Source organism: Oncorhynchus keta, chromosome 29 (assembly GCF_023373465.1).
Source record: "Oncorhynchus keta strain PuntledgeMale-10-30-2019 chromosome 29, Oket_V2, whole genome shotgun sequence".
NCBI classification, from domain to species: domain Eukaryota; kingdom Metazoa; phylum Chordata; class Actinopteri; order Salmoniformes; family Salmonidae; genus Oncorhynchus; species Oncorhynchus keta.
In genome coordinates this window covers 46,535,856-46,555,277 of record NC_068449.1, presented here as the reverse complement: position 1 = coordinate 46,555,277, position 19,422 = coordinate 46,535,856, and the positions used below count along the sequence as shown (strand labels likewise).

The window sequence follows — 19,422 nt, the reverse complement described above, 5'->3', positions numbered from 1 at the left end:
TGTTCAATTGGGTTCAAGTCCTGGCTCTGGCTGGGCCACTCAAGGACATTCAGAGACTTGTCCCGAAGCCACTCTTGCGTTGTCTTGGCTGTGCGCTTAGGGTCGTTGTCCTGTTGGAAGGTGAACCTTTGCCCAAGTCTCAGCTCCTGAGTGCTCTGGAGCAGGTTTTCATCAAGGATCTCTCTGTACTTCGCTCCATTCATCTTTCTAACTAGTCTTCCCTGCCGCTGAAAAACATCCCCACCGCATGTTGCTGCCACCACCATGCTTCACCGTAGGGATGGTGCCAGACTTCCTCCAGACGTGACACTTGACATTCAGGCCAAAGAGTTCAATCTTGGTTTCATCAGAGTAGAGAATCTTGTTTCTCATGGTCTGAGTCTTTATGTGCCCTTTGGCAAACTCCAAGAGGGCTGTCATGTGCCTTTTACTGAGGAGTGGCTTCCGTTTGGCCACTGATTGGTGGAGTGCTGGAGAGATGGTTGTCCTTCTGGAAGGTTCTCCCATCTCCACAGATGAACTGTGGAGCTCTGTCAGAGTGACCATCGGATTCTTGGTCACCTCCCTGACCAAGGCCCTTCTCCGCCGATTGCTCAGTTCAACCGGGCGGCCAGCTCTGGGAAGAGTCTTGGTGGTTTAAACTTCTTCCATTTAAGAATGATGGAGGCATCTGTATGCTTGGGGACCTTCAATGCTGCAAAAATGTTTTGGTACCCTTCCCCAGATCTGTGCCTTGACAAAATCCTGTCTCGGAGCTCTACAGACAATTCCTTGGACCTCATGGCTTGGTTTTTGCTGTGACGTGCACTGTCAACTGTGGGACCTTATATAGGCAGGTGTGTGCCTTTCCAAATCATGTCCAATCAATAGATTCTATTTTTATTTATTTAATTGAACCTTTATTGAACTAGGCAAGTCTGTTAAGAACAAATTCTTATTTACAATGACAGCCAAACCCGGACTACGCTGGGCCAATTGTGCGCCGCCCTATGGGACTCCCAATCACGGCCGGTTGTGATACAGCCTGGATTCGAACCAGGGTGTCTGTAGTGACGCCTCAAGCACTGAGAGGCAGTGCCTCAGACCGCTGCGGAAACAGAATGCACCTGAGCTCAATTTCGAATCACATAGCAAAGGGTCTGAATACTTATGTAAATGTGATATTTTTTAAATTCATTTGCAAACATATCTAAACCTTTTTTCGCTTTGTCATTATGGGATATTGTGTGTAGGTTGATGAGAAATATAATTTAATCAATTTTAGAATAAGGAAAACGTAACAAAATGAGGACAAAGTCAAGGGGTCTGAATACTTTCCCGAATGCGCTGTACGTTATTGTGTGTGTGTATGTCTGTTTGTGTTGCTTCACGGTCCCCGCTGTTCCATAAGGTGTATTTTAATATTTTTTTCTTAAAAAAAAAAAATCTAATTTTACTGCTTGCGTCGGTTTCTTTATGTGGAATAGAGTTCCATGTAGTCATGGCTCTATGTAGTACTGTGTGCCTCCCATAATCTGTTCTGGACTTGGGGGCTGTTTAGAGATCTCTGGTGGCATGTCTTGTGGGGTATGCATGGATGTCTGAGCTGTGTGCCAGTAGTTCAAACAGACAGCATTCAACATGCCTCAATACCTCTCACAAATACAAGTAGTGATGAAGTCAATCTCGAATACACTTTCAGCCAGGAGAGATTGACATGCATGTTATTCATGTTAGTTCTCTGTGTACATCCAAGGGCCAGCCGTGCTGCCCTGTTCTGAGCCAATATAGGCTATGTAGTGTTTTTTTATTAGACCTACAAGGACATTTTATTAATCTGACAGTATTTTTGATGTAGAGATTCCGGTAAACTCTGTTTCCTTTCATGTGTCCTACCAATAATTATTAAATTATTCACCATGGTAACCAGTTAGTATAAAAACAGAATTAGCAGTTATTTCTCAGTTTTCAGTCAGTAACTTTAGGGAGTGAACATTATTCAAAATCGGACCTCTCTGAAATGAAAATGTATGGCCCTCCCTTCAGCAAAATATATTTGACCTAAACCCTACCTGAACGCTTGAAGAAAATAAAAAAAGTGACTCTCCACTATACCCAAAATAATAAGTGGATAGCAGATAACAAAGCTACCATTTACCCTCACTTCTTGGACAGACCAGAGCCTTAGATATGCAGTTTTACAAACTGTTCTTCGTCCTGTAAGCATTACTTGGCAATGCAGGAATTTTGATAACGCAAAGGGCTGCGGGCCAGAAGGTTGTGGGTTCGCAGACCACCGTGAACAAGAGTAGGGGTGGAAAGATCTCCTTTTATAGTAAAAGCATTGCATGAATCTATCATCATATTTGCAGGTCAGAGAAATTGAAATGTCATGCAACTCTATGTCCTTTTACATCAAACAAATTTGCGAAATTACAGGCTAAGAATGGACTGATGTGTTCATCTTACCATATTTCTCCAATGCCAAATCAGTGTGTTTTGTTTGCAGCAAAACTGTCCGTTTGCAAATCATTTAATTTGTGACATCATTAGGAATCTGAGCATGGTACATTCAAAAGTTGGGCCTATACCTTTTCGAACCCAAACAGAGTAGGTCTACCAACTAAGAAAATGTAAGCTTTAACTGCTGGCGACTCTTCTTCTGTGGCTTAACCCAAAGAGAGGTCACAAGTGTTCCCCTAAAAGATGTCTGGGTTTGAACAGATTCTGTTGTACAGAAAAACAAATATTCCAAAACGTACATCATTAATGCTGCAAAAAATTTGGCAAAGAAATTCACTTTTTGTCCTGAATACAAAGCGTTTAGTTTGAGGCAAATCCAACAACACGTCACTGATTACCACTCTTTATATTTTCAAGCATGGTGGCGGCTGCTTCTTGTTATGGATATGCTTATCATCGGCAAGGACTAGGGAGTTTTTTTTGGGGAAAATAAAATAGGTGAATGGAAGTAATTAAATAGGCATTTGTGAACATCATATAGCCTACACCAGTGGTCGCCAACCTATTCTGAGTCAAGATCCCTTTGAGTCAAAATGCATGCCGAGATCTACCGTTCTGATTTATTAAATAACATGACTTAAATGTAACGCTATGCAACATTAAGCAATTCAAAACAGTAGTGTAGCAATGAGGTTTGTGCAGTAAGCTATAAGCCCAATACATTATCACAGCATACTGGCTTTGCTTGAATTTACCTGCCAATGCATTGTTGTTCGGGACATTTTCTGTATTTATATTTCAAAATTTGAGGCAGGCTATATGATCACACCGGTAATAGATCCATTGTTGTATTACTTGTGAGGGACAGCTGAGTGAGCATACATTTAAATGATTTGCTTTTTATTAGTGTAAGAATCGCGAAACTCGAGTCGCACTACATTATTTCTGCCTCATGCACAAATTCATGTTGTTACTGCTATGAACAGAGAAAGTGAAATATTCCTTGATATTAAAAAAGTCCCAAGCCGCAAAGAATAACAAGGCTTATAGAGCCACTTTCCTCCTCATTCATTACTGCTGCACTGCTTGTTGTAGCGCTGAGTGGAAATAGGAAGAATGTGCATTGTATTGTTTATAAAAGTGTGAAATACAAAGTGTTGACAGTTCTGAGTAAGAACTTAAACATGAATTCACTCATAAAAACAGCAGCTCTTTGCTGTGTTCGTTGACAGTCTTTCTCTAGTCATGGTTTTAAACGTTTTGAAATCTCACAGTATCAATTTTGTCATAGCTTTCATTCATGCCTGCTACGTTACTGCAGACTCTGTCATCTGAGCATTCTGATTGGCCAGCGGTAGCATAGTGCACTTGATTTCCTCTCCAGGCCCACCGGAAGGCAGAGTTTGTACCTTCAGACACATGAAATGGCAACAGTTTGCCTACCCGGCACGCAGGGTAGCTGAATTGGCTGCACCTACCACCAACAGCCTGAGACCAATTAAAAAAAAAAATAGGAACACAAGGCTTTATATAGAAATGTTGGGCGATCGACTAGAAATGCCTTGGAGATTGACAGGTCGATCGAACGATTGGTGACCACTGGCCTGCCTACACAGTAGAAACACAATGACCATTATGCTCTTTCCATGATACTGACCAGGTGAATCCAGCTGAAAGCTATGATCCCTTATTGTTGTAACTTGTTAAATCCACTTCAATCAATGTCGATGAAGGGGAGGAGACAGGTTAAAGGAATTTTAAGCCTTGGAGGCGATTGAGACAGGGATTGTGTATGTGTGGCATTCAGAGGGTTAATGGGCAAGAGAAAATATTTAAGTGCCTTTAAAACAGGGGATGGTAGTAGGGGCACTGGTTTGTGTCAAGAACTGCAACGCTGCTGGGTTTTTCAAGCTCAACAGTTTCTCGTGTGTATCAAGAATAGTCCACCACAAAGGAACTTGACACACATGTGGGAGGCAATGGAGTCAACACGGGCCAGCATCCCTGGGAAATGCTTTCGACATCTTGTAAAGTCCATGTCCCTGACGAATTGAGTCTGTGCTGAGGGCAAAAGGGGGTGGTACGACTCAATATTAGGAAGGTGTTCTTTATGTTTCATACACTCCGTGTATATCACACAATGCCTGGATGCAATATTCAACACTGAAATCTGTTACACTCGTTATTCTAAACGAATCTGTGGATATTTTCCGCTGACAACAATATCAATTTTTCTTTGTGCAGGGTTTCATCTAAACGTCAGAGGATATCAAGTGGAATGGTTACTTTCTATGTTATAGAGTGGAATGGTTTTTCTGCTGGTGTATACTGAGGTAGCTCCTCTCGGAGAACCTCTTCCCACAGTGTGTACAGGCAAACGGCTTTTCTCCCGTGTGGACCTTCAGGTGCATCTTCAGGTTGCCAGCCAAGGCGAAGCGCATGTGACACTGGGTACAGCTGAAGGGTTTCTCCCCTGTGTGGACCCTCTGGTGCCTCTTCAGGTCACCAGCCTGGGAGAACCTCTTCTCACACTGGGGGCAGCTGAAGGGTTTCTCCCCTGTGTGGACCATCTGGTGTCTCTTCAGGTTGCCAGCCAGGGCGAAGCGCATGTGACACTGGGTACAGCTGAAGGGTTTCACTCCTGTGTGGACCCTCTGGTGGATCTCCACCTTCTGAGGGCAGGTGAAGCCTTTGTTACAGAACATGCAGAGGAACTGTTTCTCTTTACTATTGCCTGATGTGGCTCCCCCTCCCTGAGCCTGGGCTCTAGTCATGTCGTTTGAGTTCAATACCTGATCGAAGAAGATGCGACCATGTGAATCGGAAGGTGCCATTGATGTGGACACTGGGTCGCGATCCCTGAATGCGTGTAAAGGGGAGTGAGTCGGGACATTTAGATTAGTCTTTAAGCTTCCCCTGTAATCTAAGAAATCTCTGCCATGTGAGTGTCCTCCTAAGTGAGTCTCGTCTACATTAAATGCCAGAAGAGCGTCGCCCTCCACTTTCACAGTCACTTCATCAACCACTATAACCTCCCCTTTCTTATCTAGGCACCCTTCAGAATATACACTACTACTGTAGGTGTTCCAGTCCGCTCTAGACAGATCAGTCTGTGTCTCCAAATCCAAGGGCATGTTGCAAGGGTCCACCTCTGTAGAGTAAGAACAAGACGGATCATTGCCAGTCTCTAATGGGTCACCTGAGTCCCGATGGGAATGAACAGTCCTTGGTCTCGGATTACTGTAAAGTAAAAACTCTGATCCGGTAGCAGGTGGACAGACCAGTCTCCCCAGCCCCAGACTCTCTGGGTCTGGCCTGTGGTCAGATCCTGTGTGTAAAAGCCTCTGTGTTACAACTAAAGTCTCTGTGTCCATCTCTGACTTGAGGGCCGCGTTCGGAGTTCCACTGACCTCCACCATGCTGCATCGTGTCCTGGGCTGGGGCGCAGCAGTGGATAGGTGATCCGTGGCTGCAGGGGGCACTAGTACAGCCGCTGTTCCAGTCTCGATGTCTCTGCTCTGTTGTGGGTCCTCCTCTCCTTCAGTCCTCTCCTGCTTGACCACAGAGGATCCTCCAGGACCTGCAGCCTCTGCAGACTGACAAGAAGAGAGAGGGTTATTACCGGTACATGAGTTGAATTGGATAACAATGTCGTAGTGAAGCCTCACAAGCTCCTCTATGGAAGATAAATGAGGACGTACATGTATGCAGGTGAATAGCTGAGGGGACCCTTTCTGAAATAAATGGCCACATTTGATATACAGTCACAATTATGTTTAATGCAACCCTATTCCACTAACCTCTATCATGATAACGTGCTGGGTTGAGGTTCCACTCCCCTCATCAACAGTGATTGGTTGGTCATCTCTCCATGTATTGCGTCCCGCTGACTTCACAAAGCTCCTGTGGCCTCCAGTGAGATGTCCTTCACCTGAGAGAGTGATTGGGGGAAAAGAGATGGTTAGGTTAGGTACTGTCAATCATCAACAGTACATTGTACACTATTGATACTGTCTACAATTGGCAAGGATGTAAGGTAATACTTCTCATAACTTACTGATATACAATGTATTGATCGATATATTATGTTCCATGCATCATATTGTTTTCATTGAGTAAATAATAGGAAATGCAGTAAATCAAGAATCTTGTTAGATTCACATGCATACAGTATGCAATAATTCCTCTGATTAGCTATCTAAAAACTGACCAAGACCCAATTCTGGGTAACAAATCTAGACATAAATGACAGGCAGCCTTGGCCTTCTGTAAAATGTACCTCTTGCCATTCCTCTGTATCGGTCGAGGATCTTGACACTACTGGGACGACTTGCGACGACGCGCTCCCGCAATGTCCTCTCTGCGCGCTCCCGTGCCACCTTAACTTCCAGTAGTTTCCTCCGTAATGCCCTGTTTTCTTTCTGGCTTTGAGTTATTTCCAAACGAAACACTGCATAGTCGTCGTCTACGAGTTTACAGATCTCTGCCACGGCTGCATTCGCTAACACCTCCATTACGGAGGCTATTTGAGTGTGAAAAACCATACAGTTAGAGTTAGCCATTGTTAGCAGCTCGACAACTAGCGTTACCTAGATAACATATATCAACCAAGTCCTGTCTCCAACGCGAATTAAACACTATAGCCGGTAAGTATTTGATACTTTGCAGTTAAATTAGTCACATTTTGAATTCCAGAGTGTTAATAACCGTTTAAATAACAATAATAAAAAGGCTAACGTGTTAATTACTCTTGGGCACTGTGCGCGTCCGTTAACTTCTTCGTGTTAACGGACTAGACGCTGTGTTGTGGTATTGCTGCCGTTCACAGTTCGGAGTGTGAATTGCACATTTCTCGAATCCCGAAATTGAGATCTGAGCCGAATTGGATCTGTAAAATTCCCAACCGAGACCTACAGGACCCCGTCATTTTGAATCCAAGTTGGGTCGACCCAAAATATTTCAGAGATGAGGGTGAATCAGATCCAAATTGGGTCTGGTCTATCAGACCCAAATAGATCCAAAATATATATATTTTTAAATCTGCTTTATTGCTGCGCAAGCCAGCATAATTGTTTTCACTGGTCTGGCAGGCAGTTAGCCATTTATCATGACTCTCAGTTCCATGACATTACACATCAAAGTAATTGGACGAAGGTGTCTTCTGTATGGGGAAGATTAGTTTAAGATCCCCGACACCCAAGCTTTTTATTTTTATTTTGCCTTTATTTAACCAGGTAGGCTAGTTGAGAACAAGTTCTCATTTACAACTGTGACCTGGCCAAGATAAAGAAAAGCAGTGCGACACAAAGAACAATACAGAGTTACACATGGAATAAACAAGCGTACAGTCAATAACACGTTAGGGGAAAAGATAAAGTCTATATACAGTGTGTGCAAATGGCGTGAGGAGGTAAGGCAATAAATAGTCCATAGTAGCGAAGTAATTACAGTTTAGCAAATAAACACTAGAGTGATAGTTGATGATGTGCAGGTAGAAATACTGGTGTGCAAAAGACCAGAAAAGTAAATAAAAACAATATGGGCATGAGGTAGGTAGATTGGATGGGCTATTTACAGATGGGCTATGTGCAGCTGCAGCGATCGGTTAGCTGCTCAGATAGCTGATGTTTAAAGTTAGTGAGGGAAATATAAGTCTCCAGCTTCAGCGATTTTTCAATTTGTTCCAGTCATTGGCAGCAGAGAACTGGAAGGAAAGGCGGCCAAAGGGGGTGTTGGCTTTGGGGACGACCAGTGAGATATACCTGCTGGAGCGCGTGCTGCGGGTGGGTGTTGTTATTGTGACCAGTGAGCTGAGATAAGGCGGAGCTTTACCTAGCATAGACTTATAGATGACCTGGAGCCAGTGGATCTGCCGACGAATATGTAGCGAGGGCCAGCCGACTAGAGCATACAGGTCGCATTGGTGGGTGGTATAAGGGGCTTTGGTGACAAAACGGATGGCACTGTGATAGACTGCATCCAGTTTGCTGAGTAGAGTATTGGAAGCTATTTTGTAAATGACATCGCCGAAGTTGAGGTTCGGTAGGATAGTCAGTTTTACGAGGGTATGTTTGGCGTCATGAGTGAAGGAGGCTTTGTTGTGAAATAGGAAGCCGATTCTAGATATAATTTTGGAATGGAGATGTTTAATATGAGTCTGGAAGGAGAGTTTACAGTCTAGCCAGACATCTAGGTATTTGTAGTTGTCCACATATTCTAAATCAGAACTGTCCAGAGTAGTCGGGCGGGCAGGTGTGGGCAGCGATCGGTTGAAAAGCATGCATTTGGTTTTACTAGCGTTTAAGAGCAGTTGGAGGCCATGGAAGGAGTGTTGTATGGCATTGAAGCTCGTTTGGAGTTTAGTTAACACGGTGTCCAAAGAAGATGGACAGAATGGTGTCGTCTACGTAGAGGTGGATCAGGGAATCACCCGCAGCAAGAGCGACATAGTTGATATATACAGAGAAAGGAGTCGGCCCGAGAATTGAACACTGTAGAACCCCCATAGAGACTGCCAGAGGTCCGGACAACAGGCCCTCGGATTTGAAACACTGAACTCTGTCTGAGAAGTAGTTGGTGAACCAGGCGAGGCAGTCATTTGAGAAACCAAGGCTGTTGAGTCTGCCGATAAGGATATGGTGATTGACAGAGTCGAAAGCCTTGGCCAGGTCGATGAAGACGGCGGCACAGTACTGTCTTTTATCGATGGCGGTTATGATATTGTTTAGTACCTTGAGCGTGGCGGCAGCTTTCCAATCTTTAGGGATCTCAGACGATACGAAAGAGAGGTTGAACACACTGGTAATAGATGTTGCAACAATGGCGGCAGATAATTTTAGAAAGATAAGGTCCAGATTATCTAGCCCAGCTGATTTGTACGGGTCCAGGTTTTGCAGCTCTTTCAGAACATCTGCTTTCTGGATTTGGGTGAAGGAGAAGCTGGGGAGGCTTGGGGTGCGGAGCTGTTGGCCGGGGTTGTGGTAGCCAGGAGGAAAGCATGGCCACCCGTAGAAAAATGCTTATTGAAATTCTCGATTATCGTGGATTTATTGGTGGTGACAGTTACCTAGCCTCAGTGCAGTGGGCAGCTGGTAGGAGGTGCTCTTATTCTCCATGGACTTTACAGTGTTCCCTAACTTAGAGTTAGAGCTACAGGATGCACATTTCTGTTTGAAAAAGATAGCCTTTGCTTTCCTGACTGACTGCGTGTATTGGTTCCTGATTTCCCTGAAAAGTTGCATATTTCGGGGGACTATTTGATGCTAGTGCAGTCCGCCACAGGATGTTTTTGTGCTGGTCAAGGGCAGTCAGGTCTGGAGTGAACCAAGGGCGACATCTGTTCTATATTTTTTGAAAGCATGCTTATTTAAGATGGTGAGGAAATTACTTTTTAAAGAACGACCAGGCACCCTTGACTGACGGGATGAGGTCAATATCTTTCCAGAATACCTAGGCCAGGTTGATTAGAAAAGCCTGCTCGCAGAAGTGTTTTAGGGAGCGTTTGACAGTGATGAGGGGTGGTCGTTTGACAGCGGACACATAACGGATGCAGGCAATGAGGCAGTGATCGCTGCGATCCTGATTGAAAACAGCAGAGGTGTATTTGGTGGGCAAATTTGTCAGGATAATATCTATTACGGTGCCCATGTTTATGGATTTAGGGTTGGACCTGGTTGGTTCCTTGATCATTTGTGTGAGATTGAGAGCATCTAGCTTAGATTGTAGGACTGCCGGGGTGTTAAGCATATCCCAGTTTAGGTCACCTTGCAGAACGAACTCTGAAGATAGATAGGGTGCAGTCATTTCACATATGGTGTCCAGGGCACAGCTGGGAGCTGAGGGGGGTCTATAACAGGTGGCAACAGTGAGAGACTTATTTCTGGAGAGATACATTTTTTAAATTAGAAGCTCCAACTGTTTGGGCATAGACCTGGAAAGTATGACATAACTTTGCAGGCTATCTCTGCAGAAGATTGCAATTCCTCCCCCTTTGGCAGTTCTATCTTGACGGAAAATGTTGTAGTTGGGGATGGAAATCTTTTTGGTGGCCTTCTATAGCCAGGATTCAGACACGGCAAGGACATCAGGGTTGGCAGAGTGTGCTAAAGCAGTGAGTAAAACAAACTTAGGGAGAAGGCTTCTGATGTTAACATGCATGAGACCAAGGCTTTTTCAGTTACAGAAGTCAACAAATGAGAGGGCCTGGGTTAACCTCCACATCACCCGAGGAATAGAGGAGGCGTAGGATGAGGGTATGGCTAAAGGCTATCAAAACTGGTTGTCTAGTGCGTTGGGGACAGAGAATAAAAGGAGCAGATTTCTGGGCGTGGTAGAATAGATTCAGGGCATAATGTACAGACGGGTATGGTGGGGTGCGGGTACAGTGGAGGTAAACCCAGGCACAGAGTGATTATAAGAAAGGTTGCATCTCTGGACGGGCTAGTTATGTTGGGTGAGGTCATCACATGTGTGGGAGGTGGGACAAAGGAGGTATCTGAGGTATGTTGAGTGGGACTAGGGGCTCGACAGTAAACTAAGAAAATAACTATCCTAAACAACAGTGTGCAAGGCATATTGACATTTGAGAGAGACATAAAAGCGAGGCATAAAGCAATCACGGGTGTTGATTGGGAGAGCTAGCTAAGGCAACAACGTAACAAACATGCGTCACTTTCGGTACGGTTTTGGAGGCATATGTACCTTATCAGCGAGAATAAAACATTTAAACTAAAGTTTCAATTGAGACACCATGATAGGGTTAGTGTTCCAAAACGGCCATATCTCAATGTCACAGTGGTTGTTTACTGAAGACAACCCCTGCTCATTAGCTATCTAGCATGTATGGATCTGTGTGTAAAAACAATGCTACAGTAAATGTATCTTTATTATTTTAGATTCTTTCTTGCTTGTGAAAGATAAGGACCATATTTTTCGAGAGACAAATCACAAGAGGTTTCTAAACGTTAAAACACAGCATCAGCAGGATTGTAGTTGGGAGAAGACTGAATGCCGCCTAGTGTTTTTGAGAGCGAGTAGGCAGTGAACGTTAACATCATCCTCTACTCTCTTTACTGATTCAGCATAAAACCTGTCTCTCGCACCAGGCACTTCTAATCCCCAGCAACATGGGCACCCCCACAATTGACAGAGTTTATTTTTCAACTGATACCACACAGTTCCATACCCTCCTGCACACTTCTCACATCTCGGACTCTTCCTCCTACACACTGCTGCAACATCGCCATAAGCTTGGGATCTAAAACATCCTTTGTGGGTTTGGCTAAAAAGCTCTCACAGGATAACTGGCATATCCTAACATTACTTTTTCTGGTAAAGACTCCGCTTCAAAACTCAAAATGACAGACAGTGTCTTCTCAGTTTCACCTTTGTGTGAGTTTCTCAGGCAGACTACACGCTGCATTGCTGCCTTTCTCAGGTCGGAGTGTGATTACACATTTTAAACAACTAATAGCCTCACACCTGTAGGTGCAGGCCGGTGGAATAGAGAAAAAAAACAACCGCAGTCTTGTCAACAGCACCCCATTCTGCCTTTTACTCCCCAGATACCTACTGACCTTCCTCTCAGAATTCTGGATAGAGAAAAACTGCCTCCCCCCCCTCTCTCTCCCACTCACGTTGCCACTCCTGGGTCAACCCTTCTGCTATGATGTGCCTACATTCCATCCCCCCCTAATAGGACCACCTACTACGTCCATCTACGTCCCTCTTCAGAGCCACCTCATCTGCTGACTCATTTCTCCCTATCCCAATATGAGCTGGGGCTCTCTGAAAACCTACTTTACACCCTTTCTTCCCCACCCTATAAAGTGCCATCAACAGCTGTTATCAGGTCTGGGCGTGCCTTTGACTAACCTTCTCTCAGCCTGACCGGGCTAGTCGCAGAGTCTGAACACACAATTACCCCTTTAGGCCCCACTTCTTCCACCCATCCCAATACCCACACTAGTGCTAGCATTTTAGCAGAGAAAACTGAAGCTCCATCAGACAGCCGCCTACCCTGGTGTATCTGAAACTGGGGAATATGTATCCAAAACCCTGTTCTCCCACTGTCTGGGTCCCTTGACCCATCTGTGAAAATCTGCAATTAGGGACCCCACAACGGCCACAGATGCACCTCAACCATCACAGAAGGCTTTCCGCAGTCCTCTGACCTTATTTCACAGAGAACAGCCACCGAGGAACACACGGCCAGCAGACAGGAGTCACATAGCTTGGCCTACCTCTTCCTCTTCTCACTCCAGTTCCCTCACCTCCCCATTCCCATGTCTCTCCCAACAGACACCTTGCGGGGTGAGATGAGACATGCTTAGCTCGTCGCAGCCTCAACGAAACCACCCCCATTTCAACCAACAAAGCAGGGATAGGGGGAATAGACACTGTGCTGCATATTGCTGCCTCTTACAGGTCAGAATGTGAATTGCACGTTATCAAAAAAAAGTGGGGAAGGGAAAAAAATAAAAAATAATCTAACCCTACACATGCACTGAGTGTACAAAACATTAAAGACATCTGCTCTTTCCATGAGATAGATTTCACCTGGATTCACCTGGTCAGTCTATGATCCTTTATTGATGTCACTTGTTAAATCTGCTTTAATCAGTGTAGATGAAGGGGGGAAGACAGGTTAAAGAATGATTTTTAAGCCTTTAGACACTTGTGCCATGGATTGTGTGTGTGCCATTCAGAAGGTAAATGGGCAAGACACAATATCTGAGTGCATTTGAACGGCGCACCGGTTTGTGTCATTTGATCCACCTCTACACTCAAAACTGCAAGGCACATGACGTGGAGTGCCAGCTGCCTCTGGGCGGAGGATGACGGCACGCGTCACAAACTCCAGGAATATCATTTGATCCACTTCTACACTACCCCATGTGGCATCCTGCTCTGGAGAGCAAGGCATAACAGGTCAATCACCGCGGCGTGGGATATGGAGCATCTGTTGTCTCTGGGCAGAGAATGCACAAAAAATCTAAACCCTTCCCCTCCTCGAAAATTTTACAGATGTAACAGTTCCCAGTTTGTCTTTTACCCAGCTTGAAACAACATATAGGTCAGCCAAAAAGCAGGGATCCACTTTTTAAAAAATCCTCACTTCTAACGATCAAAAAAATAATATCTGATAGGATTCTCAGGGATAACGTTGGAAGTCTCAATCACACCTGTCACCGCAGGTACTTTATCCTGGTCAGGCTCATTTCCAAACTCTGTCACTCCCTCCATGGTTACTTGTTGTAACAGTAGACAGGCTCTCACACTGAGTAGTTGATCTGTACTCTTTAACACCATTACTAGGTATATAGTCAGAAGATGGAGATTTGAGCCTTGTGCATTTCTTCCCATTCTTCCATGTCTGTGTTATGACTCCGAAGCCTCCTCAGTCCTCTCTGGCCTCCTTTTGAAAAAGGTCAAAGGTAATTGAGGAGAGGGAAAGTGGACGAAGTGGACATCCCACTTTTTTAATAGAAAAACAACATTGGATGTTCTAAGTCCATAACAATGCTTAAACCACATCAGGAGACAGACCACTTTTGAGGCCTGGGAAAAATCTACAAAATGTTGGTTTCTGAGTGTAGTTGGCCTTTAATTGAAAACGCACAGGCACCTAGCACTGTTTGGTTAGTGGTGTTTCTGTAGCACGTGAGATGAGTTTGCAAAACAAATGGCCACTGGATTGAAGCAAATAATCATATTCTGCCAGGTAGACATAGGCAACTTTATAGCTAGTTAACATTTGATTGAAATGGTTTTCTGGAATGCCTTTTCATCTACGAGAAGACAGTTAGGCCTATCATTAGCGTCGCTATATTTTTCCTGTTCCTTAATTGTTTGAAACCTGGACGTTTTACTTCATATTATGAGGCATGTTTTACCGTAGCGTATAGCCAAAATCCCACCATAGAAACGTGGAGTCAATTATTTTATAACGACTTCCTCATACATTTTCCTGAAAAGCCAACTGTCATTTACTCCCGAGGTGTTGACCTGTTGCACCCTCTACAACCACGGATTATTATTATTTGACCCTGCTGGTCATCTATGAACATCTTGGCCATGTTATAACGTTATAATCTCCACCCAGGACAGCCAGAAGAGGACTGGCCACCCCTCAGAGCTTCTGCATTGCTTGCTGTTTGGGATTTTAAGCTGGGTTTCTGTATAGCACTTTAAAAAAAAAAAATGTTTACCCCCTTTTCTCCCCAATTTCGTGGTATCCAATTGTTACTATCTTCTCTCATCGCTACAACTCCTGTACGGGCTCGGGAGAGACGAAGGTCGAAAGCCTCCGAAACCTGCTTCTTAACGACAGAGCCTGGACGTGAACCCAGAGTCTCTGGTGGCACAGCTAGCACTGAGAGGCAGTGCCCTAGACCACTGCGCCACCCGGGAGGCCCATCTGTATAGCACTTTTGACATCGGCTGATGTAAAAAGGGCTTTATAAATTTGATTCTATTGGTTTTCTTTCTTTCATTGTCTAACAGCCAATGCATTATCCTAGTCATATTAGCAACCCATGATAGTTGTTGCATCTTTAGATCTCCCCTCTTTCTAAATTTCTAACAGCTATTACCATCTCTGTCCAGGAAACCGCTTGAATGTGCGTTGTTTGGTGTTTACCTGGAAATTGCATTTTGGAACATTCCCACTGAGGCCTACTGCTGTGTGCACATTCCTACTGCTGTGTGCACATTCCTACTGCTGTGTGCACATTGCTGCACCTAAAATGTGAAGCAATAATAGTTTATCAACATTTTAAGCTAAACATTCTGATATGTTCCATCTGCCTTATTAATGTATGCAGTGTATACCTCCACTACACTACTTTTATACGCATTATGGGGATTTTAAGAAGTGAGTATACGCAATGCACACTGACAAATAAGTGGATATAGGTGTATACCTGCATATACCCTACACTACTGCAGAGGACGGACTTTTGCCCAAATGAGAAAAGGCCAGAGAGAACTAGACAAATCAAGACACACCACTTCCGTTAACACTGAAGAGAAAGGATCTTATTGGTTGCCGTCAAAGCTCAAAGGGTGTGGTTAAAATAAAAAGGTGTGCCCTCTGTTCTTTGAATACGGTACTACTTCTTACAATACATGTCAAATCTGCCATGATCAGTATCTTTTAATCAGAGAGCACACTTGTTTGGAATGAACAGTGTGTTTGCAAGAATAGAGAAATTTATAGAACTTTATTCCATCTACATCACGTCAATAACGTAAATATTAAACTGTCATTGTTTTAGCCTAGTTTTACTGTCACTCTAAAAACAGGTATTTACACAAGCCTGTTACAAATTACAAGTTAACAAAGGGTTAATGAGGGGTATGTGGTTAATTACCCTCTTATCCCAAGACACTTCACAATATAACTATGTCAGCTAAAGAATGGTTCCCAGACATCCCCTGTGTACATCTCAAGCCACACTGCTACAATTTCTCCGCATTGTGGACACTCCTATGTCTGATAAGGTTACTCCGGAAGGGGAAGCTCTTGTAACATAGTTTGCACTTGAAGGGCCTTTCCTTGGTGTGAACTGTCTGATGCTCCTTCAAATAGTTTGCCCGGGTGAAGTGCTTCCCACACGTGGCGCAGCTGTACGGCTTGTCGGCGTCTGCCCTAATATTTGGCTTGCCACATTGTGACCCAATGACACCAGAGGAGGTAGAAGCAGGAGCTTTTGAGCTCCCTCCTTGACCTCTTGCCATCGTTTCGGTGTTGTTGGGATTGTGCGCTGTGTTATAGGCTAAGTACTTCTTGTGGTGAACACCTATCCTGACCCCGTCTGTATTGGTGGGGTAACCCTGAGGTAACCGAGGAAGGCTAGACCTAGGTCCAGTCCCAGGCCTTCTATGAACCCAGTCACAAGGCATTAGACGAGACTCTGAAGGAAAAGACAGGCTTCCTGATAGGCTACCACCAGGGGGGTCTCCCACCACTCGCTGTGAATGCTGAAGCCCAGGGTGACCTGCTCTGTTCATCATGGATACTGTGGTGTTTGTATCATAGGAACAGGAGGGTCTATCTCTATCAGCCCCAGGTCCTGCTTCATCCCTGCACTGAGACTGTGAAGAGAAGGGTCTGGGCTGCAGACTGGAGCCTCTGTCTCTCTGATGACCACCAGGACTGAGGTTGTTCAGTCCACCTGTCCACTGGTTGTGTTCTGTGTGGTGGTGGAGTCTCTGTCCCTCGTGGTTCAGTCCTGGTTCAGACTCAGGAAGGAACAGTGATGGCTCCTGATCCAGGGTCCTGATCAGGGGCCAGGTTTTGTGACCAGCCTCTTCAGAGGTCCAGTCTCTCCTGCCAGCAACACCGGATATCAGCAGGTCCTCATGGACTGCAGACTATAAACACAAATTGTACAGAAAAGCATAAAGGTTTATATAAGTAACTCTTTGCTGTACACACAGAAACATGACATTATAAATGTCAACCACAGTCAAGCCCATCTCTAACAATGTGATTAAATTAAGGTAGCCTAGTGGTCAGAGCATTGGGCCAGTAACCGAAAGGTTTCTGGATCGAATCCCCGAGTTGACAAGGTTACAAATCTGTTGTTCTGCCCCTGAACAAGGCAGTTAACCCACTGTTCCCCGGTAGGCCATCATTGTAAATAACAATTTGTTCTTAACTGACTTGCCTAGTTAAATAAAGGTTACATGTTTTTAAAAGTACCGAACAATATGGAGCCATTGGAGTTTATTATAGAAAATGGCCATATGTGTTGATTCAGGAATTAAGTATAATGGAAACTCAGTCCCTGCAATGACACAAAAATAACCAAGTCAGTCAACACATGGTTAACTTGGCCAAATGGTCAAAGTACTTTGTGTGTGTGATGCATCTAGTGCCTTAGTGTAGTGGTAGTTAGTGCTTGCCGCCTGCCTGCTTGCTACTTTCTACTTTCAGCTATTCGGTAGTATTCAGACCCCTTCCCCTTTTCCGCATTATGTTACAGCCTTATTTTAAATGGATTAAGTTTTTAAAAAGTCCACAATCTACACACATTACCCCATAACAAAAAGTAAAAACAGGTTTAGAAATTGTTGCACATGTAAAAAAATATATATATAAAACAGAAATAAATACCTTACTTACATAAGTATTCAGACACTTTGCTATGGCACTCAAAATTGAGCTCCGGTGCATCCTGTTTCCATTGATCATCCTTGATGTTGCTACAACTTGATTGAACTCCACCTGTGGTAAATTCAATTGATTGGACATGATTTGGAAAGGCACAGATCTGTTTATATAAGGTCCCACAGTTGACCATGCATGTCAGAGCAAAAACCAAGCAATGAAGTTGAAGGAATTGTCCGTAGAGCTCCGAAACGGGATTGTGTCGAGGCACAAATCTGGGGAAGGTTACCCAAAACATTCTGTAGCAATGAAGGTCCCCAAGAATACAGTGGCCTCCATCATTCTTAAATAGAAGACTTTGGAACCACCAGACGCTTCCTAGAGCTGGCCACCCTGACAAACTGAGCAATCAGGGGAGAAGGGCCTTGGTCAGGGAAGGTGACCAAGAACCAAATGGTCACTCTGACAGAGCTCCAGAGTTCCTCTGTGAAGATGGGAGAACCTTCCAGAAGGACTCTCAAAACATGAAACAAGATTCTCTTGTCTGATGAAACCAAGATTGAACTTTTTGGTCTAAGTGTCATGTCTGGAGGAAACCTGGCACCATCCCTACGGTGAAGCATGGTGGTGGCAGCATCATGCTGTGGGGGTGTTTTTCAGTGGCAGGGACTGGGAGACTAGTCAGGATTGAGGGAAGATGAATGGAGCAAAGAACAGAGAGATCCTTGATGAAAACCTGCTCCAGAGTGCTCAGGACCTCAGACTGGGGCAAAGGTTCACCTTCCAACAGGACAACGACCCTATGCACACAGCAAAGCCAATGCAGGAGTGGCTTCGGGACAAGTCTCTGAATGTCCTTGAGGTGCCCAGCCAGAGCCCAGACTTGAACCCTATCAAACATCTCTGGAGAGGCCTGAAAATAGCTGTGCAGTGACACTCCCAATCCAACCTGACAGAGCTTGAGAGTATCTGCAAAGAAGAATGGGAGAAACTTATACCCAATAAGAATCAAGGCTGTAATCGCTGCCAAAGGTGCTTCAACAAAGTACTGAGTAAAGGGTCTGAATACTTCTGAATATTTCTGTTTTATTTTTAATAAATGTGCAAAAATGTCTAAACCTGTTTTTGCTTGTCATTATGGGGCATTGCATGTTAGTTGACAGGGGGGGAAACAATTCCATCCATTTTAGAATAAGGCTGTAACTTAACAAAATGTGGAAAAAGTCAAGGGATTCAAATACTTTCCGAATGCACTGTATGTAAGTCTCCCCTGCCAGTACATAGCCTCTCCACCACCAAGACTACTGTAGTGCAATACATCATAACTGGGTATCGAGCGACCCCATATTAAACTACAGGGGATCTCGGAGCAGTACTGGGTCCCAGAGACGAGTTGTGCAGTGAGCAGACATGCCCTGGCGCCCGTCAATCTCTTACCCACCTATGGGTTAAATAGCAGCAATGCATTGTGGAGTGCACGAAGGCAGGACACACATGTCCCTGACCATCCACTGGAGCTGAAGAAGCTTCCAGCCGCAACATTTACCGTGCCTCTGGGCCCTAGCTTTGGACGCAGAGACAGTGGGACTTTCTCAGTGCAACGGCTCTCCCACTATAATTAACTCACCCACAGGTACCTCATGCTAACATCACTTCTCTACAGCCTTACAGTGGTGGGGGAATGGCGAATGGACAGGGAGAGATGTTCACTGGCAGTCGTAGCCATGAACCTGCATGTTGGCGGTCCAGGATATTGGCCGCTCATCTGCGTAACCAGGACAGAGAAAATGTGTGGCAGCACCCTGGATGTCTGAGCAGCCCTTTTAGGACAGCACTGTTCATTCTAACCTAGGGAAGGGGCTAGA

The 19,422-nt window shown here is 44.6% G+C and overlaps 1 protein-coding gene across 7 annotated transcripts in view; it reads right to left on the bottom strand.

Annotated features, from left to right (window-relative positions):
* Window positions 1–3,043: 3,043 nt before the first annotated feature.
* Window positions 3,044–19,422, bottom strand: part of LOC118363014 (zinc finger protein Gfi-1-like) — a 139,741-nt gene continuing 123,362 nt past the window's right edge. For 4 of the 7 annotated variants that reach the window (XM_052485330.1, XM_052485329.1, XM_052485328.1 and 1 more), the window contains 2 exons: window positions 17,573–17,674; window positions 15,649–16,818 (listed from right to left, as the gene is read on the bottom strand). In XM_052485330.1, coding sequence (XP_052341290.1) covers window positions 15,904–16,818; window positions 17,573–17,674 — 1,017 coding nt within the window. In that variant the 3' untranslated portion in view covers window positions 15,649–15,903. Of the gene's footprint in view, window positions 6,039–6,242; window positions 6,374–6,721; window positions 7,217–15,648; window positions 16,819–17,572; window positions 17,675–19,422 lie in introns of those variants that run through there. The other 3 variants (XM_052485331.1, XM_052485332.1, XM_035742160.2) reach the window with 2 other exon arrangements.